Below are 26,369 nucleotides of genomic sequence, written 5' to 3'. Positions count from 1 at the left end.
ATCCTGAGGGAGAAGAAAGATTTAGAATATAGAAGCATTTGAATAATGGTCTTGTTTAAAAAAAAAAAAGAAAAAATTAAAAATCTTTTTTTTCTTTCTTTTTGGGTAAGATCTGATGATTGGACATTGGAGAAGACTGGTGATGACAGAGATCTCATCAACATAATCAGGAGAAAAAAGCTGAAATGCATTTAGTTAAATAGGAAAGAAAATGCCTAGAAAAGACAATTAATTAATAAGCAAAGGAACAGAGCAAGGGAAGACAGGAAGCTGAAAATGAAGGGCATAGAGGAACGAACAGAAGATTCATCAAGTACTGACATTAGCAGTCAGGATAAAGGTGGTGAAAGATCATAATTTACCATGTCACTAATCCCCAAACTGCAGAAGTTTCCTGTTTACAAGGCTATGGAGACTATAGATTACATGATTTTCAACAGCGTGGATTAACTGCCTTTTTATTATTGTGTAGTTTGTATTTCTTGTACGTTTACTCCTGAGGCAATTCCTCTCCTACCCAGACACTCCATCCCAGCTCAACACAAAAGAACACCTTACAAAAACGGCATCTCTGTTCCGCACAGGTGATGAATGTTTTCATGCACTGCACAGCAGATTTACAACTAATAAGCAAATACAGTTACCTCGCTGAAAGTCCTGCTCACAGCACACATGCTATACAGACATCCTAATGAGACGTTATATCACAATTAAATAGTTTAAGTTCCCTCCTGTTTTATAACATGCTAAACCAAACTGATGATATGTCTGGATCGGCTGTCTGTCTTGACTGTGTTACACAAGTACACGCACTCATACATTTTGGAAACCTTTCCTTGCAAGGGCGACTTTTATTATTTTGACAGTAGTTTACTTCTTATCTAAGGTTAACACACGTATGTGCAATTCATAAGCTCCTGATTTTAAAATCTTAAAAAAATGAAAGAGCACGAGAACCTTCCACTCTCCCATTAAAAACAAACCCAGAATACTCCCACTCCAAGCAGAGGAGTAAGTACATACATCAGTATGTACATACATCAGTAGTGTATGTCTGTATGTACACACACGCTGATTTCATCGGGCAACACAGGTACCCACAGGCTGGCCACATTCTGCTCGACGCATTCCCAGCAGTGCTGCTTTTCCACAGCACGCCTTTCTCAAAGCGTGCTGGTGGGGCTAAGAGGAACAGCACCCCACTGCTACAATGCTGAGAGATATGACAGATGTTCGAGGAATTCATGCGCACAGACCTAAACACTGCTGCCTATAACCAACTACAGCGCTACGCTGAAACCATTGCAGCATGTAGCAGGCTGGGTAGCTGTTATTACTACCTGGACAGAAAAGCAGAAAGTCTGTGTGATTCCAGAATTATGACTTGAATTGAAGGCTGCCACATCTCAAACGCATTTCAAACTGTATTTGAAAACAAAACAAAAACAAACAATCAAATAACAATCAGTTATCCCAGTACTACTCAGTGCAACTCCCTGATATCAAAGTTCATTTTTTTTCCTCCTGTTTTTCTTACTGTTTAACAGCACAACTGTAAGAGCTATTAATACATTCTGTGCAAGTATCAGAGTTTTAGTAATTCACTTTTTACTAAATTACAGAATGAATTACAGCTTTGAAAGGTTTTAGCATGACTCAAACCATTTTAAAATAACACCCTATTTACAAAAGTAGCTGACAGCAATGGGTATTTCAGATACCCCAAAACATCCGGCCCACGCAGATCTAAGTGGGATAGCCTCGTCCTCCCTCCTCCGATCCAATCTATGGAATAGGAAGGTAATTAACATGGCTGGTTTAAAAATCCTCAGGTTACTGAAAGTTTCCTGGTTTAATCCTCACAGTCAACTAGTGCATATTTTAGAGAGTTTTGGAATTTAAAAAGTGGGCTGCACAAGGCATATAGAGCAAATTTAGGACATGAACCAACGCAGTTCTCATTGGTTTTCCCCGAGTCATGTATTTTGGTTACTGCTTATGACACGGTTTAACCAGTGTGAGTGACAGTCAGAGGCAGCTCACAATCACCTGTAACGGCATGCAAATGGACTCGGGGTTAGCGATTAGAAGGGAAGGGAAAGCTGCTAGCTGGAGCTTCTATGAAAATGGCTGAAAGAAGGGATGTTTGAAGCCAGCAAAAACTGTCAAAAGCCACGCATCGCGAAGTTAAAGCCCTCGCCATAATCTAACCCCGGGAGTCCCCTGCCCACACAGCCTGGTCTTTGCTGTACTGTCATCTGCAGTCAGAGCTGACGGGCGCAAAGCAAAAACATAGCTTGAAGGATCTGAAATCAATTCGTACAGTCTACCACCAACAGCAACATAACGCCCGGGAAAGTTACTGGCTGCCGTCTTTGTTCAGCGGAGATTAGCCACCGCGCACATGAATAATGGGCTGGATTTATTCTGGAGAACAGAAGCTGAATGACAATCGTAGAGGCACTGCATTATACATACTTTGGCTGCCTTCTGCTCTATTCATTTAACACTTGCAGCAAGTGCTGTGAATGAATCTCAGTGTGTTTTCCAGTTGGAAACACAGCTACATACATTGTTTTGTAAACCCGTCCCAATACCCGGCAGATCTTACCACGTATGTGCCACCGTAAAGCGCCGACGCTGACGGATGCTTTTATTCACAAGCAACTTTCTGAAAAAGCATGGAGAGTTCCTCGGTGAGCTGCGAGGAGAAATTTTCGGAGACGTAGGTCTGTTCCCAGGCAGCTTGGGAAGCTCAAGTTCTAAATGCATTTGTTCTTTGAAAGTCCTTATGTAAATCTCCGACTCCGGAGTAGCAAGTTCCCTGGAAGAATCTTTTGCTGTCATAGCTTAGACGTTGTGTGAGCTCTCACCATTCAGAAACCATAACAAAAACACATCACGCAGGCATCGCCGCAGATTAAAAATGCTGATAAATCGGCAAAGCTTATCCCACTCATTCACAAGGCTGGGTTCCAAATGCAAAGGCTGCCTAGAGCAACAGCAGCATAAATCGAAGGACGATAAGCCAGCGCTGTCAGAAAAGCCTTTATCAGCCCAGCTCTCCCTCTGAAAATGCGCCAAAGTGTTTCTGTGTCAGCAGCCTCCTTGTGGATGGGGCTGTCTGCAAGCTACACACCGACACTCGCTGCATTCATTCAGCTGAGCGCACCAGCTCATGAAAAATTCATAAGGACCCTCTCCTGATCAATCCCTCTCACAGAACGCTTCGGCTTCTTAAACAACAGAAAAACGCTGGGTTTTGGGGTGGATGCTAATAAAATAAAGGGATTCCCAAATCGATCACCAGCCAAGGAACCCGATTCATTCAGGCCCAGGGTGTTTAACAAAAAGGTCTTCATTCAGAATTAGTTTTAGCCATACCGCAGTAGCTCCACCCATGACGTGCTTATTGGCTCGATATTATTTTGACAACTGGACTCTGCTCGGCTCCGTCTTGTGCTGTGAGCGTGTCGGATTCTCATGAAATGTTAAAGCCCGTGACATTGTTCCCGGGCACGGCGAGTGCACCCCAGGCACATCGGGAGCGAGCCCAGGATCGCAGCTCCAACGGGGGGCAGCGCTGGCACCAAGAGATGCGCACGGCGCCTGGGGTGAGCCAGCCAGAAAAGGTCTGATGGGGGGACAAAGGGGGGGGAAGCAACAAATGATATTCTGCAAGAACAAAGACTGTGAGGATGCACGCTCCACAGATGAAGCTGAGGGCTGCCGAAGCAGCCTGCTTTGGTATTGTGGGATCCTACCTGCGGTCAAGGGGCAAAATCAGTGCCAGGCACCGCACAGCCCAAGCCCACCACCAAACACCAGCACACGGCGAGCAGAGGGAAACACTGGAGGGTGGGGGACCTGGCACTTCCCTGCAAGGACAATGCATATTAATTAATAATAACTTAAGCCATATCGCTATTTAGAAACAAACAAAAAATCTGTTCTGCACATAAACACCACAAAAACAACTTCCACACTTGTAAGGAAAAAAAAAAAACAAATATGCAAGGAAGTTAAAGACAAGATGATTACAGTACGAAAACACTACAGAGAGTGGAGGAGCATCTTTTTAACTAGCCAGAAGGAGGTGACCCTCTAAACATAAATACAGTAATTCTTTTTAAAGGAGGGGGAGAAAGGAAAGAGAATATCCAGGCAGACTAAGGTGACAGTGCTCTGATCTGCGCGCAGGTTGACTGCATGCTATAGCTATCAATTACACAGCAAATCACCATCAGTTCCAGTGGTCTTTTCAGTCCTGTTCACAAACATCTTGCAAAAACATTCACATGCCTTTGCAAAAACATTAGCATGCCTTCCTCGGCATCAAGCAAAAGGCTCTCTCTGCAGAGCTTCCCTGTACAGTTCAGACTATAGGGTTACCAGACATTTTGCCCACCCTTGCCACTACGCAATACACAGTTATTAAAAGAAATAAAACATAAGTACAGAGCCTGAGCCTAACCTAAGGATACTGGAAATTACAGTGCTATCTGATGCTTAGAGGCTCACACAGTAGCAGAACAGGAACGTTTAATGCTTTAGGAATTATGACGTGTCAGACTGTGATCTGTTATTCTTCATCTCGACTGTACTGACAGCCAGTGAAAGACAAAGGGAAGCTTGAAAGCTATGCAGAATGATAAATAAAATCCATGCAAATGCTTAGAATCTGGAATTCCAGACAGGAAAAAAATAATTTTCTAACACACCAGGGAGCAAAACGAGATATTGGAGGGGTTTTGTGCGAATACATCTTATATTAGAGAAACAGTATTTCTGTGCCTTTTCATAAAGCTATTCAAATGGCAAGGAGAAAAATGGGGAGCCCACCCTTTAAAAGAGCTCTGCAATAAAGCATGCTTTACAATGGCACGCTCCTCGTACTGCACATGTACTTTCCCTACCAGAATTCAGAGCTGTTTCACAAGCAGTGTCCATTAAGGGAGTGCTTCTCATTATTTGGACACCATAAATTAGTAATGAGGTGTCAACCCCACAGCCCATCGAGGATGCTGTGGTAAGATGATGCACTAAGGCCGTTGATGGAGGGAAGAAAAACAAGGAACATTAAGCTAGGAAGATGGGAAAGGAGAGCATGGGGAGAAGCAAAGCCCACATCTCCCTTGTGGAAGCACAAAGAATGAAAAGCCAAAGTGCCACCCTGCTTTGGGCAGCCAGAACACGGGTGCTTCTCCAAGCTGAGGTCTAGGGTGCGAGGTGCTTGATACATAACCGGCGAGTATTTTGCAGGCTGACCATGGGCATGGCGCATGTCTTCTATTAAACATCTCCCAGACCTCAGCAGCAGTGGGATCGAGTGGCTACCTGAGCCAGGCTGCAGAGCAGCTCTCCGCTTGGGCTGCCGTCCCTCCCGCTGCCAGCTTCTGCCATCGCACGCACGCTGCATGCAGCCGACATCTACACAGTCTCTACCCATTTGTAGTACTGGAGTCCTGTCAAGACACGCTGCTTTGCTTCAGGATAAGCCAAGAAGAGGTGAAAAGAAGAACATCAAGAGACTTGAACTAACTGGCGTGCAAGCTTGGTATCAGAATAAACTTGGCGGTAATTCTGAAAAAGGACAGTGCTCGCTGAGGTTACAGTCAGCACCAGCAATCAAGGGACACGTGCGGCACCGAACACCTGCAGAGGTTACCAGGCACAAGGACCAGTTTTCTGAAGTTCCCCTTGTATACAGACAGAAACGGGCAACAGGCATCTCACTCGTGCCTGACCTCCTGCAGCGTTCCTGCAACACAGCAAGGCAACAACTTGCCTGTCCTTACAGCTCACCGTGCAGTAGGGTCAGCAGTCCAGGAGTAACAAGTAATTCCAGATCATCAGAAGAGCGACCAGTAATACAAAGAAAGAGCTGTGGAGGCAGAACAGGTGATTAAAGAAGGGCCTGATAGCTATGGCAGGAAAACGAAAGAGCTTGCAAGAACAAAGGGAATTAAGGGATTTTCAAAAGTTTAAGTGCACTTGGGTGATTTTTCATACAACCTTCCTAATGCACCAAAGCGCCTAGGACTGCAGAAGGGTTTCATATTTCTTACTGGAATAACTAATATAGGTGGAAAGCAACATTTTCAAGCATGTAACTGCTCATCAAAGACTGGTCTGCGTTATGTTGAGAGCACACACAATTGCTAAGCAACAAGAATACATACTTTTTCCTTACAGTAGCACTATTATTTACCTGTTTCTAAGTCGTAGTTGCCAGGATAAAACAAAATGCCAGGGAAGAGACAACTGTGAGAAGTCCTGCATGCTTCAGTAGGAGACGAAGAGAGGTTAGTTAACTCTGCACAGCATTTTCTGTCAGTGGCAAATTGGGTAATTCTTCCATAAGGCACACTCCACAGAAGCACATTTAGATAAAAACGGTTAGGAAGTTCTCTCCCTGTTACTCAGGTCATTGTGCCATCCATACACATCAGCAAGGCATCCCAAAAGGACAATGCTAACCCGTCAACAAAGTAATTAGAAAAATCTTTCAAGGTATTGCAGTTTGCTGGTACTATTTTTTACTTTAAAAAAAAAATAGAGAAAAACACGTTTTTAATCAAGTATGGTCTCCTTCTCAGAAGTGCTTTTAGTATTGTGTCTTTAAAAGCAAAAATCAATAATTTTAAGAATATTACGTGTGCCAATCACTAACAAATAGAAAACAGATTCTCCCTGCGTATTTTTAATTTTTGTTCAAGGGATTTGAAGGAATATGAGGTGCTCCTGAAGCAATACAGAGAGTCAATTCTTTTGTACTTGCTATTCCTGGAAGGACTTTGATGGTAATGGGGAGAGCACCAAATTCCAGTCCCTCATAAACCGAGCAAACACAGATATATATATATATATATACAAATATATATATCAGGCATCTGTGCAAACACGGGGAGGTAATGGTCACTCCGGAGAGATGGCCATCTCCAGAGCCTTCATTAGCAGCTGATGATGCACAGGAAGGGAAGGACTCAGAAAGCAGTATCGCTCTTCTAGACTCTAATTCGAACACAGTTGATGTTAAAAACTATTTGGCCTGCGACATTATGGAATCTCACAGCACTGCTGCTACCTCACATTTGGATTTCTGCCCCACGTACTTGCTATTCCTGAAGATGGCAGAAGGTAGAAAATGGGCTGAGCGAGGATCTAAGATGGACCTCCAGGAGAGAAGTTGGAGGGGCCGATTAGCTCAATTAGCTCAGAGAGAGACGAAGGGGTGACCTGATCCTAAGTAGGGAGCACTTAAATCACCTTCCTCCTCCAACAGCTCAGCCAAATCATGTTTCCATTTTAAAAGAAAAGGGTTGATGACAGAGTAGGAGTAATCATGCAGGAAATTAGAAAGTGGAATTACAATCGGGTCACGGAAATAAGGGAAGAGTTTAGGGGAATGGAGCAGCAGAGGAACATCTGCGCTTGTGAGAGGAGGGAAGAAGATTCGGACGAGAAGAGGAAAAGGAAAGCAAGGTAAGGGAGAAAAAAAGGTATAAAATAATTTTCTGTTGAACTAAACCAATAAAGAGAGAGAGGCAGAGACAATGAGAAGGTAGATGAGAGTAAACAATACGGGAATAGCTACTGGTACTGGAAAATAACTCAGTTAAAAAGAGTGCAGGAGAGCAGGGAATAAATCTGCAGTGGAAAAGTCACAGGACCACCATGGATGAGATCTTCGGTTCGAGACCTGAGGCAGAGGATGCAATTGCTGGCATGAGCCAGCACTGGCGATAGGTAAAAGCAGTACAGGCAATGGGAGGCTGGCAAAGATGCAAGGGGGGAGGTAAACTGGAAGCAAACTGGAAATGTCCAGGAGGAAACAGAACAAGATCAAATGGATCAGTGAACCAGAAGTCGCAGAAAGGTAAGTGGCCAAGAAAACAGGTGCCAAGGAATGGTGTTTCTGCGTGGAGTTAGAAGTCACTGCAGATGGAAACATAAGGACAGGGAACACCAGCACAAGGGTTCACAAGAAAGATCAAGGCAGGCAACAACACTGTGAAAAGAAGAGCTAGCTGCAGCACTGCTAACCAGATGGAAAACACCCCGAGAACATAAAAAAGCTGTACAGCCAGTGTTGTATGTAAGGACGTGTGGCGGAGACCTTACGCCCTTCCAGTGATGGAGTTAGTTCCCTGGACTCTACAACAGAAGTGGAGGAAAAGGGAAAAGGAAGGTGAGGAGCATAAGCTGAAGAGACCGACACAAGTGGAAGTGCTAAAGCGTGTGCTTTGTGCCTTCTTTATTTCAATTCCATCACGACCGAGCGGCGTGCTGCGTCTACTCCACTGGCGAGTGCTACTGGGCACGTCAGAATCAGAAGCAGCAGTCGTTAATTCTTCCCATCCTAATCCTCGTGTCACCGTTAGCTCCCTTCAAAGCAGCAGCAAACCCAGTGATAGCCTCTACTTAAACACATAGCTGTGACTGACAGCTTTAAACCACCCTACCAAAACCTGATGCTTTAGAATAGCAGTTTAGCCTGAATATTAAGAATTTGTCATTCTAATTTAAGATGCATTCAATCCGCTCCAACATCCTACAACACGGAAAAGGAAAGCCTCAACACAGCCCAGCAGTCACACTTCCAAAGCTTGCAGTACAAACCTAGTCTAAGGACTAATAATAGCATAAATGTCACAACAGGAATATTATCTGGAAGCTGTGAAGAGCTGCTGATGCAGTGAACTCCTTCAACCCTCCCTTAATATCTTCTTTAATAGAGGCCCAATGCAGGGAACTGTCTTTTGGGCTCAGAAGCGGGAGGCCTTATGGTTTGGGGTTTTCATCTTGTTCTGTTTTAATCTTTTTACTTAGAAAAAACCTCATGCTCTCTCCTTGCCGTTGCTCAGTTGCAATGCCTGCTGTCTCACAAGCCAGAACTTCTAAAAGATAGCCTCTGAATAGCTCCGTGACAGAAAACTTTAAATGACATGTTTGAGGATTTTTCTTGTATTTTCCTGAATGTTTCCAAAACTGAAAAGCTGAATGAGAGGCAGAAAAACATCACTAATTACTGGTTTGCAAGACGAGTTTCCCAGATTTAAGGGAAAAAAATAATAATTACAATTCACTGCAATTTATACTACCATTGGAAGATAACTTTTTTCTATATTCAATAGTTTAAAATTATACAGCCTGAATCTCCGTTCCCCCAGATTTAGGGGCCTCTGAATTTTCCTGAGGGGCAGACACCAGCAATTCTTGCACAGGGCTTTGACGTGACGTTTTGGAGCGCTATAAATGGCCACAGAAGACAGAACCACAGCACCTAGCAACACTTACGTTTGCAGCGTAAGAGCTGAGCCAACTGCAAAAGCAAGAAGCAACTGGAAAAGTCTGTCTGTATTTAGTTCAGGGAGCCTGGACGGACACCAGCACAAAGAAATTACGCACTTTTAAGAGTTTACCAAGGGTTGAACAGGACCCACTCTATCTAGAAGGCGTCCTTTGGAGTTCTTCCCATTTAATTAGCATCCAGTTGCTTTAAAACAGATTATTCCTTATTTATTAGGCAGCTCATTCGTTAGTTTTTGGTTTAGCGCCCAACAGTTGCAGTCTCTGCATACCACTTCCTAAGTTTTTAAGTCTTTAAAACATCCAGTACCTCTACCAAGTTGAAGACGATCCAGAATACTTTGTTTATTTGTGACTAATCACAAAACTCCATCCCTAAGAAAGACACCCTGAGAGTCTCTGGTGGCTTGGACGCCCAGCTGCTCACTGGCCCTCTGGGTCAAGCAGACCCCTGCACCATGTGTGTTTCTTGCACTTTTTAACATTTAAACAAAAAAATACAGTTTCTTACGGTGCTACAATGCCATTTTTTCATGTAGGTCTTCACGTTGTTACCTCCTAGTAGCTACAAATGAGGAGATAAATTTGGGTGTTATAAACCCCTGGGGCATGATGTAAGATACAGTACTCATAGCAGTAATTTCCTTAGCAACTTTGTGCTTGATTTAGAATATTTCTTAGCAAATTTTAACTGCCGTCTACATTATCCCTAGTGAGTAATCACTTATGTCAGACCGATCTGTATTACTTAAGATTATTTTCTGATTTCAGAGCTACAGATTAATACTTTACAATATGCAAACTTATTCTTCAAAGGCAGAAACCTCGGTGGTGGCTCCGGAGAAAAAAGAAGCTAATGCAAGGAAGTCTTACAATTTCACACATCCGTTAGGGAAGAAGCGATCAGAAAAGGCTTTCTGCTTCTCCACAGACAGCATTAAGGAATCTCTGTACAGATACTTGCCCGGACAGGCTAGCGTGGCAAGAGCGCACCTTGCCGGGGTCGCTCCCGTTCAGCAGCCAGCTTTGGCTCTTTGATTGCTTTTGCACCGCGTCCAGAGGCTCCTGCCACTGTTACTGGCCAGGACATGCAGTGAGTCGGTCAGGGAGCCTCCCTACTCAATACAGAGTGCAAACAATTATCTAGTTTTCATGCAACTAGAATGAAAACGACACAAGACAGTGACAAGCGTGAAAAATCGATATTGCTCTGCCAGAGCAATGTTCTTCCCGATAACAGATAACCCCATCTAACCGATTCAAGTGTCCCCTTTGCCAGCTCGTTTGGGCACTCTGCCATACATTTCACAGAAAAATTACGGTTCATTTTGGTTGGCTACCTCTCCACTGACACAGGCAATGGAAATGTTCTAACAATCGCTTAGCCCAGGACAACCCCTTCCCCTCCTTTCAAAGAAAGGATTTAAGCCATTTCCATGAGTAATCATATTTTCCTGTTACTGGTCTCACCTGATGAACAGGACCCAACAACTGCACCGTTAATCTGAATCTGTTTAGTTCCAGTGCTTTACTCTCGCTCTCCCAGGTTCTTAGTTCTGCTGTAGTTAACCGAGAAAACATCATCCCAGTTCGCACGCAAGTGATCTTGGTTACTATATTGTGGTTCAGATCATCTACAGCTTGTCGCCTCTCTCCAACTAAACAGTAGAAGGTTTACAAATGCATTTATTTATAACTATTGTTCCCTTAAAAAATCACTACATTTACTGTTCAACTGCAAGGCTGGAAGCTCCAGCATTGCCAAGTGTCTTGAGTTTTGGTGCTCAGAAACCATACCAAATGTGCACCGTAATCAGAACTCACATCCTGCTTTATCCATTACAGCTCAATGAGAGGAATAAAATCACAGCCACAAACCTAGAGACCAGTGAATTGGCAGTGCCAACAGAACCAGTGGTGAAGAGGAGGCAGCACTGGCCCCTCCAAGCATAAAGGCTCAGGTTTTCATTATCAGAAAGACAGTGTTAGCCAAATTAAACATAAAGCACTTTCCATTGTTAAAGGGCTCCAGCAACACACTTCTCTTGGAGCACACACTCTTTTTTCCCCCTAAAGCCACAAGCGTGTAGTGTCCAGCACCCATCTAGGAGCCTCAGAGCAGCAGTTGAGGGTGAGATCCTGCAGAAGGTGACCAGTTCATTCAGATGAAGCTCTCAATATTGTAAGCAACTCTGCTCAGAGGAGCTGATACAAATACTAAGTCCAGGAAGATACCAGGAGCTCAAGACCTACCTACTCAAAATGCACAGAGAAGGTCTAAAGGCATCTGGCACCCACCAGTGCCAGGCAGCTGAAGGAGCTGGTCTCCAGTTAGCCCGCAGATGTTCCAACGAACACAAAACGACAAAACGAGCAGGCACAATCCCAGGAGACGTTTCCCACTCCCAGCCCAAGCCACCAGCTGCAAGCCGAGGTGATGCCAGCCAAGGCTGCCCGGCAGCAGCCCCCTCCTCCAGCAGACCCCAAGCTGGAGCACGCGGCACAGCCACAGCGCGAAGGGCTGGCTCCGCTGCCGTGCCCAGCATCGCCGTCCGGCAATAACTACAGCCACGTGGGATAACCCAACCCAGGGATGAAGGGCTGAGCACTGACAGAACGAACAGGTTCATCATGTCCTGACAACCAGAGCCCTCACGTCTCAAGGGAGTCTCGGCAATCAGAGGAACTGCTCACAGCAGATCAGAGATAATTGAGTGCTGTTAAAAAACTGTGCTAGTAGCTTGGTTACAAGTAGTTAGAAATGTGCTTTAGAAGTGGACTTTGCTGAGTTTTGGCTGGGGAAGAGCGCGTGGCACATGGAATCCTACTGCAGGCAGCCGAGCTTCCCGGAGGTACAAGAAGCAGAAGCTGGTGGCCCCATAACCATGGCCCTGCCTGCCGCCGGCCAGCGCGCCCGAAAAGCTGAGAGCGACGGCAAGAGACGGAGCCACAATGTGCACAGCTCCCCCGTCCTGCGGCAGGCAGCTGAGGTACGCACACCTTTGCACCAACCTCTTGGCTCGCGGGGCAGCACAAAGCAGCCCACCACCCACCCCAATTTAATACCCATTTAATGTCGTGGATCCGCTGAGAAGGAGAAGGCAGCTCTCCAGGTAACAATGCAAGCCGGTTTTGATCTGACTAATGATAACTTCATCTGAAAGGAGAGAAGTTTAGAGATAAAAGAAAGTTGTGTCAAATTCTTGTCTGATTCAGCTTTTATATCAACGGTATTTCCATAATCTCCATTTATTTTATATTCTTGGGAGGATGAAGTTTGAACATAATATTTCAGAAGCTTCATTGTCTTTTTCTAATTAACACTGACTCATTTCTTTCCATTCTAGATACATTTCAAGCTGTCTTACTTCATTCTGGAGAGAGGTGTATAGTTATAATTGAATCATTAAAAGCCTTTTCTGTGTGCCGACAGCTACCTCTGTTTTGAACGACTAGTACCTCCAGGCAAACCTTGCAGTACCAAACTTCTGGATCATCTTCAATAAAATTCATGTCCTCAAGTTGCAATTCATACAAAAAAAAGGGTTGCTATCATTTTGAGCATATAAGCAGACTAAAATCCAAAAAATCAAATAAATGCAAACTATGAAAAATATTATATTTTAATAATTTGCAAAAAGACATTTTGTGCAAAATTAAAAAATGAGAAATAATGAATTTTAAAAATTGAAACCTATGATTAATCTAACATTATGTTTCTTCTGAAAATTCCCCTGTACCAACTATACCACATATAAATCACAGTTATCCTATCTAGGACTTCTGGAAAACATGAATATCAAAAAATATTCCAACTGGGACAAAGATCCAAGAACTTCAAAAAAACAGCTCCAGACGATGTCTAAAAATAGGCAGTCAAAACGCTTATCTGTATATTCTTAGCTGAGAAATAGCTGCAGTGATAACTCAGAGATAACGCCTTATCTCCGCAGCACTGGGCTTGCAGCCGTACCCAACTGCTGTCTGTACAACGAGCTAGCGGCGAGCCCCGTGTATTCGGGTTGCCCACCAGTTTTCCCATTGTGGAGGATTCCTGTGACTCTGCAGTCTGCAGGATTTGCAGCAGAACGTCAGAGGGACCGGGGGCCACACCACCTGCCTGCAGGCACCGCGGTCTGTGCCATGAGCGTACGGCTGGCACCTCTCCTCTGCCCTCCACACATGGCCCATACTCACGCCCTGGAGTGCTGAACACAGCTCAGCTCCCGCTGAAAACCCAAAACGAGTAACAACGCAGAAATACGGCTCCTCGCCTAGCTCCTGTCAGCTGGAAGCCACTCATCTCCCAGGCCGGACCTAGGGTGCAAGGGCAGCTCAGAGATGCTGCGCTGGCCAGAAAGGGAGAGCGGCCACGTGCTCACAGCCAGCGAGGCAATCCCGACAAAGAGGAAACAAGAGGAAACAGCACAAATCCCTCCCGGTTTAACGCTGTCCCTGCACACCGTACTTCCAGAGCTGGCAGAGGGAGGCAGCTGGCTTCAGGGCTCGACAGAGGGACGCCAGCCGAGGAGCTCTCCTCTGTACTCTGCTGCCTACCGGAGGCTTCGGCCTCGCAGCTGGGAGGCAGCACAGCTACCGACCCGCTTGCAGCACACCGGGCAGAAGACACTTGAAATCCAGTTACAAACCACGAGGTGCTTGCATTTCCAAGTCACAGCTGGGAAGACCAAGGGCTGATGGTGACAGCGCACCGCGCTTCGGTTTCGTGTCTCCGGTCCTCTGCTCAGCTGCTGGTCAGGGGCAGCACCCTGCCCCAGCCGGGTCGATGAGGACAGGATATTCCCTGGGGGAAACACCTCGCTGAGGGTAACCAGCGACATGGAGAGAAGACACTGCTCCGCACTGCCTCAATCTGATTTCCTCCTCCTCGTCTCCGCGAGGTGTTAAAGGGAAGCTGGGGCAGGGGGAGCAACAATGACAATAAATTCAAGGAATTTTCTTCTTCTCGTACTAGACAGATACCCCCCTGCCTCCCACCTTGCCGAACCCAAACAGATTTAAACCTCAGTGAGCTTCTTTATGGGATATTTATGAACTACCTCTAGACACCATAGGAAGTATATCGACACAGAACGCTTTCAGCTTTTCAGAGACGATCTTGAGGGGCTCCCAGCACCCCAAGCTCCTACGAAACCCGGTGTTCAGCACCAGGAACGAGCAGTTCTTAAACGCCGCAGGTAACATTTCAAAGGAAGCTCCACTGAAGAACAAACAAAATCACTGAGCAGGTGAAATGTTTTAGGACCGTTCCCAGTGTTTCATCTCGTACATCCCAGTCTCTTACATCTTTCTTGTTGTTAAGAGACCTAGAACAAATCCCAGTAATTCCGTTATTCAAACCTACATCACCATACACATCGTCCAGAAACACCACAATGTAATTAAAAACTACCTTCCCTGCAGAATATACAATATGTTATGAGGAATACAGTTGACCTCCTTTCCTCCTTTTTCAGGATTCACGCGTGCTCTGGAAGCATAGCACAGACTTTTGAAATACAGGCAGCATGTTCAATCGGAAGAACCCATCCTGTTTCATTACAAGAGAACAGGATGGGATTTATATAAGTAATAAACACCTTGGAGCAGATGACATTCAGAGGTCCCTTCCAACCTCAACCAGTCTGTCATTTAAATATTTTTAAGTACAGGCGTGTTTTTGTTTATTTTCCCCTCTAGGTTTTCATTTCTCACAAAGCCAGCTCATCTATTTTTTCTCCTGTTCTAGGGTTGCAGCAGATGTCGTCAGCTCTTATCCAGCTGTATTTGAAATGATCTATGAAACGAAACTGCAGCCTGTTTCACGGGGTGAGCAAACCTCCATTCCCTTTCACATCCTAACTTTCCGTGCCTACCCCTTGGCTCAGCACCGCCAGCACGGCAGCCTCACAGCGGCCGAGCCCAGCCCGAGCTGAGGTCAGCGTCTGCTGAAGGCGCGGCCTCGGACTCAGTTGCCCAAAATCACACCGAATTTTGTTGTTTTGGTTTTAATGCTGCATCTAATGTGCTGCCCGCTATCACCACCTGGAGAACAACCTGCAGCACTGCAGGCACCGGCCTGGACGCTGCACATGATTGTAGCGCTGCACCATGCTGCTCGCTGCAGCCATGCACCGACCCCGTGCCCTTCGCACGTCCCCGCTTCCTACCTGCTTCGGCAAGCTGCAGATGGACACGGAAAATAGGATCAAGCCTATTTTGCTTCCAGATTTTGACCACCACCAGTTTGCACTGGCAAATGACCAGCGCTAATGCAACAAGCTTACGAACACACAGAACACTGTAGTTTACTGGTTAATCATGAGTGCTGTAAAAATTCCTTAAAAGCAAAGATTAATGATTTATTTTCTTCTTCTTCTTTTTTATTTTTTTAAGTGAAAAGAACACAACCTGAAGAGCAACCAATTCTGTTAGGCTGCAACTTCCTTCAAACCTCAAAAGTTCTTATTTACTTCTCAGAGAAGAGCGAGGCGTGGTTTGTGTTGGACAATTAGCACAGATGTTCCAATACAACATTTAACACCATCATCTAAATGTTTAACAGAATTTCTATGCCCTGAAAAATTGCACTCATTCGTTTATTTAATATTACGCATATCAACTCTTTACAGAATTCTCAAAACTGCCTCATTTCCTTCTGGCTTGGAACAGCCATATTCCCTGCGTATTATTATATTATATTATTATAAACAGCTTATTTCTTTATGACCATGAAACAGCTTTGTTTCACCACAGAAACTTGATGCACGATGGTCAGTGCATCTCCACGGCCCGAACAAACACATGGAAATGGTGTAAAGGAGAAGTGCTCTCTGCCAAACCCAACCCAGGAGCTGGTAAGGATCAAAGAACAGGGGAAGAGAATTATTTTGAATGCTCCAGGTGTAGCTACAAATGCATCGTTCACACCTTTGTTCTTCCCTCTTGCCTGGATTTATCATCACAAAGCTTTAGTTATGAAACATGGAAAAGGGTTGCTGCAAATATTTTAACAACCGTTATGAAAATATGGACAATATTTGTACGAAAGCTGCTTATAAGGCTTCTACTTTCAGACTGCCACGTGAAGGTCTATATCCTATATCCCTCTTCCCCTGTACAAACTACAGAAGCTATTTTGTATGGGTACTGCCTTGCCATTTTCACACAAAATGTTATTCCACCACAGCCAGCTTAACGGTACTGCTTTGGAGTCAGCCTGCCCATTTTTCTCTTTATTGGTTACAGCAGCACTCGTCTCCAGAAAATACAATTCTAACATTAAAGAGAGCGAGGGAAAGAGAGAGAGAACCCTCAGGAGCTGCTTTATTTTTAGGTCCCCATGTATCTTCAGTTAAAATGTTATGTAAGTCATGGCTCAGCCTCCCATAGTTCTTACCTTTGTATTACCACCCGAAGGTGAATTTTGGGTGATTCCTGAAAAAATGTGGCAGAAAAACACTTATGGAAGGAATGAGCTATGCCTTATTTCCCTCTGCCCCTCCCAAATAACACGTTCTGTATTTGAACTCTGTTATGCCTTTCTTCAAATCACAGTCCCTGCCACCCCAGGAACAGCTGGATTTCCTCAATCACATTCTCAGCACGTCCTCTAACATAGCACTGGTGCTGCAGATGAATTTTGTACTACTACAGTGATGGCAGAACCAAATTTCACCTGACCAACAGTGACCAGTATTTTTAAAAGGAAACAAAGTCTTGAAGCCACTGCAGTATAATCTGGCTATATTCTCCAACGAGATGCAAGATTTTGCAGAGCTTGGTAACGTACAGCTCTGTGCAAGATGCACGGCTATTCCAAAATCCCCACCTGAGCTCTACTACGTGTACCAGAATTAATCCTACTTGCTTTGTTGGCATCCTGCAGTGGTCAACAGGCAGCACAATCATTTAGATTGTGATCTTACTCTACCAAGTGCTGCTGGAAATCAGCTGAGATCTTTTAGGTACGTAGGTATTGAGGCTGGGAGGGGTTGATTTAGTTTCTGTTGTTGTTGTTAATTGGGTTTTTTTTTTTTCCCCTTCCTAGCCATTGATCTATTTTCACATCTTTGGACGTCAACAGAACTCCTTTAATTATTACCTCCAGAGTCATCTCAGCCTATCCATTGCCCTCCAAGAAGTTAACATACCCCGTGTAGCAGAGGGTTTTGTACCAATAAGAAATGGAAAAACTGGTAGAAACTGGCTCAGCAGAACACACACCCCAAATACACGCAGCAAGCATTTTCCCAAGGATTTGATGGATTTAACAGGAGCGAAGTGACCCCAGCAAAGTCAGAGGTTTTGCACCCCTTTAGAGCATTCACCGTTCAGAGCAATCCTTTGGCGATAGGGTTTTGATTTATCCCTGCGTCTCCACAAACCACCTTATTGCTTTTCTGGCTAAGATGATAAATTTCTACAAAGACAACAATGGCTTGCACAAACAGGAAACAAAACCCCAAATCAAAGGGATTTCTTTGTTCAGCTCGTAATGCCCATGCAAAGCCTCACCTCCATCAAACCTGCCTAGGCGACAGAGACAACGTCTCGTATAGACGTTTTGCGTGTACTCCTGAAGAAATACCAAATATAACAGTGTAACGAGGAATTTGTGTTTCAGAAAGGAAAGTCAGCTGATACCACAAGGAAGCTCTTTTATAAACTTACAGTCATTAAAAAAAAAATGAAAAGAGAAATTTGCGCACAGTCGACAAATGAAATAATGACATTATTTCAAAGACTCATGTTTCATGTCATAATAATGAGGTGTTTTGCAACTGTCTACGGGATTTTGTATGCACAGAAATAGCTCGCAGAAAGCTCAGGTAAACCTACACACTTCTGAACGAGTCTTCTAGAGAGTGTCTCCACGCTACAACTCTGTGAGTCCTCAGGAAAAAAAACCATACTAAGTGAATGTCATTTTAAATCACGATAAATCTTATGCACCCTATATGCCTTATAGAAAACCCAAGTCTGGCCCTTATATTATTTATGCATTTTACTTGTGTGAACCCCAAGTGTCCTCAACCAATGCCATTTACACTTAAATGTCAGTGGAGAGTTTCCTATCGCATGCCCAAAAAAATCATTTCTATAACAGCATCAACAAACTTACTTTGTACTAGCCATAGGAAGGCTGCACCTCAGGGAACATACGCAGAGGCCAGGAAATGCCTGGGTCCCGAAGCTCAATCCAAGGAATAAATTCAGGGAACCCTTTCCATAGCGCAGAGACAGGGGTTACAGGCCTAAAGCAGCGCAGACCTGAATACTCAGCGGCGGAGCAGTGGTGTTAGATCAGCTACCTCTTCTGTTCACGCCGCTCGTAAGATGTCTGTCTCATCCCTCTCCTCAGCTGTGTCTTTTCCACGCGGGACAGCTCCAGCCTCCCGCGCATTCCTAGCGCAGTAGTAATAATGGTAGTTAATTAAACGTAGTAAATAATGGGCTCTTGCCACGGCGTCCTGATGCTGCCTGTTTTAACCTCCGTTCTTTTCCTTTAGATCCTTAACTTTTGATCTGCTTTTTTGACCATTAACGAGCACTGACCTTGCAATTCCATCGGACTTCTCTCCTGTACCGAGGATTTTGCTGCTGAGCAGTAATATTGCTTTGCAGCTACGATCCTTTCGTGCTCAGATACATCACTTTGTATTTATCTACACTGAAATTTTCCTATCATTTTATTGCCCACTCACTGAGTCTCTTAATGCTCATATCATTCCAAGGCTGTTCCAACAGAATGGCACAAACTGGGCTTGTATAAATACAAGCTGCCTCTGGAGTGTATTTCATGCAGGACTGTACCATGGTATAGAAGCCAAAATAGCTTAGGGACCAGATCCATCTTGTACCACTCCTACACTGACACGTCTCGAGCATGGCTGCGCTCCCTCAGGGCACGCTCAGGCCCCACGTAACCTGAAATCCTGTAGGTAAGCAGCTGCCCAGCATGGGGTACAGAACTGGGTCAACCTATTCGAGACCCTTGATGACCAGAACTTAAACAGAAAATGGGGCAGTTTAGACCCACTTTCTGCCCAGCTGTACGAGCAGTCAGTCTAGCTGGTGCCCGGGTCAGAAAGGCGATGGAGACACAAGGACACCTGTGTGCTAAGGTGTGTTGGAACAGCACTCTGCTTGCAAAGGGTCACGCTAACCAGCAACACCGACTTTCTATATGGCTACAAACAGATATGCAAGATTCAAGCAAAATTAAGAAGTCAGAAGCTAATTGCTTACTTATGAATAATGATAAAGAAATAACAGTAACCCGAGTATCAGCTGTAAGTGCCTTCTCTCTGACTGGCATACTGTTCCCAGAAAAAACGCACCTCGTACAATACACACTGATTCTCCTGTAATGGGAGAGAGGCGCGGCAATGCCCCCTTGTGTCCCGATGAAGCTAATCATAAATTCATTGCAAGTCCTTGCATTTTCTTAAGTCATGCATGAAGGTTTATTCAAAGACCAAAATTAATTCATTCTCAAAACCACACCTTATGAATAGGCTCTACATCGTCTTGTAGACAAGATTACAAATTGCTTAACGTGCATGAGAGGGAAACACTTAAAATGCTCAAAAAAGGCGAACCAAACCTTTTACTGTCAAAACACATGATCCATCTGAAATTAGATAACTCGTTTTGTTAACTTTATTCACAGCAGTTAAATGCAAATATTAAGCAAAAACACCTGTTAATTCCTCTTTGATTTCCTTATGTCAAGTGCATTGTTTAAAATTCCATTTTCAATAGGAAAACTGTTTTTCCTAAAGTACCGTAACAAAGGAATTTTGGAGGTCCTCCAAAAAGAGTGCTGAGCTTAACAGAAGCTAAAACCAGATTCAGATTTTGAAATAATGAAGTGAATACACCTTGCAGCCAGAAAATGAAATGGAGAACGGATTATTTAAAAACTAGAACCCAAAGCACACTTTAAGTTAAAAGGACGGTGTTTACCATTGCATAGCAATGCCATTTCAAAAATCATATGGTAAGCTGGACATCTGACTTTATTTTGTCATTAAATTCTATCATTGCAATGCCAAATCATGAACACTTACTTGTCTAACTCTCCTCCCTCCAGATGAATTTCCTTGCTTTGGCACTTAGCATTCAGTTTCTGTTTTGGAACTCACCTCTTCGCAACCCCCTTTTACCAGCTCTCCTATAGTTTCTTCAGGACTTTTCTTTAGCTTAACACCGGATTCAAATGCTTTTCCAAGCCTTCCTTCTAACATTTTCACAGAAAACAGCCAGAGAGCTAAAGCCTCTTTCCTCGAACTGTTTTAAAAGAGTTTATTGCCATCCTGAGCAATCCACATTTTCTGCGGGTGGAAAGCTAATAACACAAATCCTTTCACCAAGATCAGAATTTACAACGCAAAAGTTTCAAAAAAATGCATAAAAAAGTGAACAGAAGAGGTCCATAACAGAAGAAGAGTTTCAAAAAGGGCTGGCAATTACTCTGCAAACAGAAGTCCACGATACACCAACTGATACACGTCAACAATACTGATTAATATACACATTATTTAGTGCCTTTAAGAAAAAAAAATTAAAAAAATAAAATAGGAAACAACAGCAAACCGTAAATAAACAACCACATGAGGTTCATAAGGAAAATAACCTACCAGTCTTGGTAAGTGGTGATCGCAATACTTGGAGGTGTCAACAAAGGCAGAGTTGTTGGTCTACAGACAATGTCTCTGTCGGGTGTCCTTGCTTTTTCCGTTTGTCTTTGGGATAGCGGTGGTAACTGCAAATTGCCAGAACAACACCTTCTTCCTCTCCAGAGGTCTATGCCCAGAGCATGGCTGGAAGTACTGTAGGACTTACTCAGCCCACACTCCAGGTAATCCAGAGCATTCTGCAAAGAGAAAAGCCAACGAAATTCTTCAAACAATCAGTTTCTTCCATGCGAATAAACCACACTCAATTACACTGTTCTACAGTCACAGCTACTCACAAAAGATAATTGTTTTATGAAATCCTGGCAGAGTCTGACTGCGCTGCATTGTTATTTTATCAAGTTATGAATTAACTTGAAAACTCATTCATAACTTGTCTAGGCTAAATTCTAATCTAAACAAACACTTCAATAATCCAAGTCACTTTGGTAATATATTAAACTTTTGATATTTTGCACTTTTTCAGAGAAAAGTCCACTCAACATCCATCTCACGTATCATTCCACTCCACAGCACAAACATATTGGTTTGCCACTTTTTTCTTCTGATGATTCACCAGGCACAGAGAAGTGTACATCTTGAATCAGGTACATTTTGAATCATTGACGACTCGGTGAGAAGAACTTCCTGCTGGGCTACCCTACCCCCTGTGCTTGTCATTTCTAATAGAAATAGGTTTTTTGTTTGTTTGCTTGTTTTGTGTTTTTTTTTTTTTTTCTCTCAGAGCTTCTATTTATTTCTATCTCAAAGCGCCAACATGATCACAGAGCTGGCCATCATTCTTCCCAAATCCAAGCCGGAGGTTTTCCCAGAGCAGAACAGCACTGTAAGAAGGCTATCACTTTTGGTATTACAGAATTTAGCTGGTCCAATGCAAATGAGAATAGTTCTGTGTTGTGAGCAGTTTAAACTGAAGGGTTATTGTAATAGGCACGTATATATATGACCACCTCTCTACATTTTTACTCTTCTTCTACCTGCTTCCGAATTTTGATCTCTTCCCTGCTCTCTCCACCCTTCTCAGACCTCCCTCAGCCCACCTTCCAGCCTCCCCAAATCCCTAGGTTCACTTTCTGGTCCAGCTATTACCACCGCATCCTTTCCTCCACCTCTCTAGCCAGCACTGAGCGTGGAAGGATCTGCCTCACCTCTGGGGAAACATGTTGAGCATTGAGTGACAACAGGTAACTGGTAACTTTGAAAAATAAACGAGTGGTGTAAGTTTCCATAATCACTTCCTAGGTCCTTCAGGAACAACTACAAAGTAGCACGAGGCCACCACTGCCTCATAGCTTCTAATGGAAAGTATGTTCTCCATAGACACGAGACTACGGTACTGCCTGCTCCCTTACTGCAGCAAGGACTCTCAACACAGGAGTGAGACAAGAATGACATGAGAACGGCACATTACCGCTTTCCTCGACTTTCCCTACTTTTTTGCCCATCCCACAACCATGCAAAGCATCCAGACAGGAAACAACATGGCCCACGGTTACCGCTCTCCTTCATTGTAGTCTGAAGTGCTACAGGGCACGCTGGTGCAGGGCCCTGAAGTTACTAAAACATCAAAATCATAATGACCTAGATGGAAGTTTAAATATCTGGCATGCTGTGCTTTCAAAAACATCCTAGAGAGCTTCAGTGATACAAACCCTACTCTTCCACAGCCTAAAATCTGGTCAAAAGTATTCCTAAGAAGCCCAGAAAGAAAAGCCTGGCTTCTACAGGGGGATCTGACTTGACATGCCTTTATGAATAATTTTTGTAAGATTATTCTTTTTGTTATTATTTAAGAAACGTACAGCAGTGTTTTCTAACTTCCCATTAGATGTCAGATGCCTGTTTTCATTATCAGCAAGGACTGAGATGGCTATAGCAACCCCAGCATCACATGCAGGCAAACTGACCCTGAAACAGTGCAATGTATGGTCTAAGAGTGTAAAAGAATCACTTATCTACTGGAGGAGTGCTATAGGATACACTTAAGTTCTACTCCTCCACTGTATTTTCCTATACATTCCTGTAGTTTTCCAGTTTTGGAGAGTCCCAGCTGTGACAAGCAAGACAATTAACGCTGCAGTTATCATGCCATCATTACAAGCTGATGCATTTCTCCAGAGAACGGGAACTGGCATTTAATTAATAGGGGATTACGATGATTAGCAAGTGTAGTAATGGAATAACACATGCATCACATTAGGTGTTCAGCAACTACAGTAGCAAGAGATGTCGAAATGCTTGCAAGTATATAACTACACATGCACAAAGATGGGATCCAGAACAGAGCTTCCACAAGATATGGAAGTGAATGTTCGGTCCTCCCAGATGTCATTATTGCACAGAGCAAAGAATAATAAAGTACGAGCTCTGCATAAAACTCTTCAGAACTCATGGTGTGGGTGTTCGTTTTTTTTTCTTTGTTTTTAAGTGTGTGGCCCTTATTTTATGCTTAGTGTATGAGCTGCAAGCAACTGTAAGAAAATCAATGAGTGACCGAAGCAAAGTCAGCTGATAGTTACAAAGTAAGAAAAGAACAAACTTTTGACCTTACTTCCATAAAGTATTGGGATAAATAAAACACACCTTTTGAAGAAACATACCTCATCTGCAGTCACTGTCATGACACTTCTGCTTTTCTTCATTATTGAGATTAAAGTGCACCCTGCTATATGAACTTCTTGTTCAATCCGATTTCTTCAGATGAGCGACCTGAAAGAAAAAACAGCTGCAGCTGTAATTTTGAATAACAAACCATTTTTGATGACAAACTATGCAGCTAACTGCTGATATCACAGCTGATTCATAACTTACTGCCCATTTTCATGTAACACTTGGCAGCGGATGTTATGCAAGCGTAGCTCTCCATTAGTGAAAGAGTAATTTAACATCTACTCAAATCTTGTTAAAAGTAATCGGTATTCACAAGGCTCTATAATCTAGGCAAGCCCTGAAATATATCTAGTGATACAGGATCAAAGCTAACAGGTTCCACTTGCAGCAGATTTTTCCTTAATTGAGCTCTTTTCAAGAGTACAAGAAGTCCTAGAGAAAGGCTTGAGCTGCCTCTGACAGAAGCCAGTCCGAAAAACCATAATTAAGAATTGCATTTGCATTTGGTTCTAAGAATTAATTGTAAATCTTGGCATTATTTACTATCAGGCTGGCACGCACACAACGAGCACTTCAGCCACGAAACCACGGCCTTCTGGCGAGGGTGGCACCGCAGCCACGCTGAACCAATGAGCACTGAGGCAGCAGGGGCGACCAGCAGAGGGGAATGACCCCCTTGCAGTGTTCCCGAGCCCCCTTGCAGGGTTCCCGAGCCCCCTGCTCTTTTTCCTTGCGGATTTCCTGCTCGTACAAATCCAGCCATATGTACCCAGCCGGAGAGGAGCGGACGTGGCACCGCAGCTTGGCTCCCGGTGCTCTCCCCTGGGACACAGGGTGGCAGAAAGCAGCAGCCCGTACCCCTGCCCTTAGTGCACAGCCCCACGGCAGGGCAGGCACTGAGCACCACCTCGCACAGCGCTGCTGGGTGGGCAAACCCGCCCTCGGGTCCCCACCTGCGGCGGCAGCTCGGGGAGAAGGCTCACGCAGGGCAGCGTGCCTCGGCTCACGGCCCCCACGCATCTGTGCTGCAGGGGGCTCGCGTTTAGTTTAACGCCACTGCGTCCAGGTGAAATGCTGTTCAGCTCGCACCACTACCTATTTAAATTTTAAAAGGGGACAGCAAATGCACGCTAAGTCTCAGGCGCAGCATGGGAGTGAAAGAGCGGTGCCTCTGCTCGCAGGCCTACGGCAGCGTCAGCCTCCAGCAGTCAGCCGCTCGTCTGCTGCTCCCTGCGGGAGGAAAGCAGGGAATGAACCTGCTTCCCTCTGCACCAGACCACGCTGCGGGAGGAAAAAACGAAAAAGAGAGAGAGAAAAAATATCAAAATAAACTCAGAGCAAACCCTGCCACAGAACCAGCACGGTGGCTGGGTCTGACTGCAGCTCCGGTGGTGACACAGGCGCCTCCAGCTGCCCTCCTCTCCTCGGGGCTCACACATGCAACACGCACGTCCCCGCTCATCGCCAGCCAAAGCGCTGGGCGCGCTCAGATCCCTGCCAGACGCGCTCAGCCATTTCTGCACAAGCGCCAGCACGCGGGGCTGGGCGCCTCGTCCTGCGGCCCTGCACGGAGGAGCACTGGGAAGGAGCAGGGGCATTCGTCTGCCTGAGCGCCTCACTGGCTTCCCTCCGAAAAAAAGGAAGAGCAGAGGGCAGAGAACAGCCTCCAGGCGGGGAACCAGGGCACAAAATCTGGCCAGGCTACTTCCCGGCAGTGCCGCTTCTCCTTGCAAACCTTACCTGGCTTGTAAGGCCTGATGTAATTAATTAGATGAGCAGCCCAGCAGTGAGAAAAGTTCACACTGTATTGACAGCACAGAAGTCACACTACGTTATCAGTAAAAAACGGTAGAATAAACTTAACAATCTGAATCCATCTTCAACACCTGGGAGAAGCCATGCAGCCCTGTTTTCAAAAAGGAATCCAAAAAAGACAGCGGACAGCAAACGAGATGAGACACCAGTAACGACGCCCAAGACAGCGGCATGAATTCACGGAGCAGGAAGAGTAACTCCAGCGTGATGACTACTTGCTGCCAAAAATAATATGCAATGCTCTACAACACAGAGGCAAAATTCACGAGCAGGAACAAAAGGAGGAAGCGGTCTCCTGAGTGGCACAACAAGCAGCTCACAGCTCCCTGGCACAGCTGGATCCCCAGCGCCTTAACGCGGGACACGCACCACAGCTCCCTCCTGGACAGGACTACCTGTTTTCCCACAGGCGCTGGAATTCGGCACGCTTCGGATGTTCAGAGCTCCTCTAAACGTGGCTGCTGTCAGCAAAGAGGCTCAAAGCTGTGTCGTTGGGGCACAGGGAGAGAGACGCTCGCAGGGCCCCGTGCCTCGGGCTGGCGGTCAGCCTCGGGAGGAAATTGTTAAGATCTGATGGATTAAGTAATTCAGAGAGACTAATACGGCCAACTCTACACAGCTCATATAGGAGTGGCGACCTAAATAGTTCGTACAGAGTCTGTGAGAGTGATGAACAACCTTGCACATCCTGAACGCGGGCACGGGGAGCACCGGTGAGAAGACACGGTGAGAAAAGCCAGGAGGATTACCGACCGCAGGGAGCACGACTGGGAGAAGTAACAGAGCGTATATAAAAGAAATAATTGCAAGAAACAAGTACTGAGGAAAACATCTTTGGAAAAAAAATCTGAAAGAATGTGAGTTTAAGGGTGTCTCTGAAATTGTGCTGAACTCCGGGATCAGAACAGACCCTGGATACGAGGTGGGGAG

The 26,369-nt window shown here is 44.8% G+C and overlaps 1 protein-coding gene across 5 annotated transcripts in view; it reads right to left on the bottom strand.

Annotated features, from left to right (window-relative positions):
• PDE4B (phosphodiesterase 4B) overlaps nt 1-26,369 on the bottom strand; it is a 191,148-nt gene that overhangs the window by 139,858 nt on the left and 24,921 nt on the right. For 3 of the 5 annotated variants that reach the window (XM_083845730.1, XM_083845729.1, XM_083845731.1), the window contains exons 2-3: nt 23,615-23,723; nt 20,958-21,193 (exon numbers count right to left, since the gene is read on the bottom strand). In XM_083845730.1, the coding sequence (XP_083701856.1) occupies nt 20,958-21,193; nt 23,615-23,656 (278 nt within the window). In that variant the 5' untranslated portion in view covers nt 23,657-23,723. Of the gene's footprint in view, nt 1-2,611; nt 3,602-18,436; nt 18,466-20,957; nt 21,194-23,614; nt 23,724-26,369 lie in introns of those variants that run through there. The other 2 variants (XM_083845734.1, XM_083845732.1) reach the window with 2 other exon arrangements.

The sequence above is a fragment of the Anser anser genome (assembly GCF_964211835.1).
Source record: "Anser anser genome assembly, chromosome: 8".
In the NCBI taxonomy this organism is placed as follows: domain Eukaryota; kingdom Metazoa; phylum Chordata; class Aves; order Anseriformes; family Anatidae; genus Anser; species Anser anser.
The sequence above is the reverse complement of the archived record's forward strand: the minus strand, read 5'-3'. Positions and strand labels throughout refer to the sequence as shown.